Genomic DNA, 1,265 nt, shown 5'->3' on the forward strand with positions numbered 1-1,265 from the left:
ATAGGTAAAGGAGATTCTGGCTGGGGATAAGCAGCTAGCTAAGGAAATAGAATTTGACCTCAGACGCTTTGATCAAGAACAAAGAGAAGAGGCTGAGGAGCAGAGGAATCCACCTGTCGAAAACAATAGAATTGAGGCCGAGAAAGAGCCTAGACAAGTTGAGGGAGCTAATGTTACTGAAACCTCAGATGGATCACATGCCCTGCCAATGCGACAAGAAGTACCACAACAGCCAGCAAGTCCAAAACCTTCATTGATGACACCTTTGAACATTGCAGGCAAAACTCCCTTGGCAGCAAAGAATGACCTTTTCAGGCTAGCCCTTTTGAATAACAAAACATTAGCAGCAAGACGTAAAAGTATTGCTGCAGCACCAGAAACAGAGCCAGAAGTCAATAGTGTGTCAAGTATTATAAAAGTCCGTAGAGCAAGTGTTGCAGATTTCAGAGAGAAGAGTGATGAGGAAATTGTTTTCAACACCAGTAATGCAAACAATACACATGTTGACCCTCGCCCCATTGAAAGTGTACCCGCTGAAGACCATGATGAAACTCTAAAGGTTACTCCAAAGAAAAGCAAAGATTCACAGAAATCTAGGGAGGAATTATTACGTGCTATTAGTACACCTCAAGCTCACCAGAGTGTTATCAGTAATATTACTTTCATGAATGAGACTCAGGATGTTAGTGCTATCAGCATAGATTCAACCATAAACTCACATTCTGAAGGAAGCAATAATGCTGACAAGCCAAAGCTCTTACTGCATCTTAAAAGTCCAGAGGCTTATGCCAAAGAATCTGATTTTAGTCAGTTACGCAAAGGTCCAAGGCAAGAGGTCAATACAAAAAAGGAGCATACCAAAGGGACTGTAAAGTCTGTAAGATGTGCCTTGTTTGAGTCTGCTACCAATGTATCAGAGAGTGAGGAGGATGATTCCATTGTACCAAACCGTAAGCATACTTCCTTTGTCAACACAAACAAGCCAGAGGCAAGAGGAAAAGTTAAGAGAACAAGGGACATGGCATCTCTTAGTCCAGATCCAAAGAAGAGTGAGAATGACAAGAAAGAACCTGATATCACATACAAGAAACCCAGTCAAAAACGCAGTAGGGTTAAAACCAAATAAACTCATTTTGGTTGTTTGGGTTACTAGATTAGAAAGCATATATTGTTCATTTCAGAATAACTGTTTTAATTTGTATTTATCCTTTCTTTCCCATCCTTTTGTTTTTGCTTTGGAAGTCATTAGTAATTTTTATAATTGT

The 1,265-nt window shown here is 39.9% G+C and overlaps 1 protein-coding gene across 1 annotated transcript in view; it reads left to right on the top strand.

Moving 5' to 3' along the window:
- LOC119586319 (condensin-2 complex subunit D3-like) overlaps nucleotides 1-1,265 on the top strand; it is a gene marked incomplete in the record, with an annotated part of 62,579 nt that overhangs the window by 60,599 nt on the left and 715 nt on the right. The window contains 1 exon segment of the mRNA XM_037935030.1: nucleotides 5-1,265. Within this exon segment, the coding sequence (XP_037790958.1) occupies nucleotides 5-1,126 (1,122 nt within the window).

This window comes from Penaeus monodon, chromosome 21 (genome assembly GCF_015228065.2).
Source record: "Penaeus monodon isolate SGIC_2016 chromosome 21, NSTDA_Pmon_1, whole genome shotgun sequence".
Lineage (NCBI taxonomy): Eukaryota > Metazoa > Arthropoda > Malacostraca > Decapoda > Penaeidae > Penaeus > Penaeus monodon.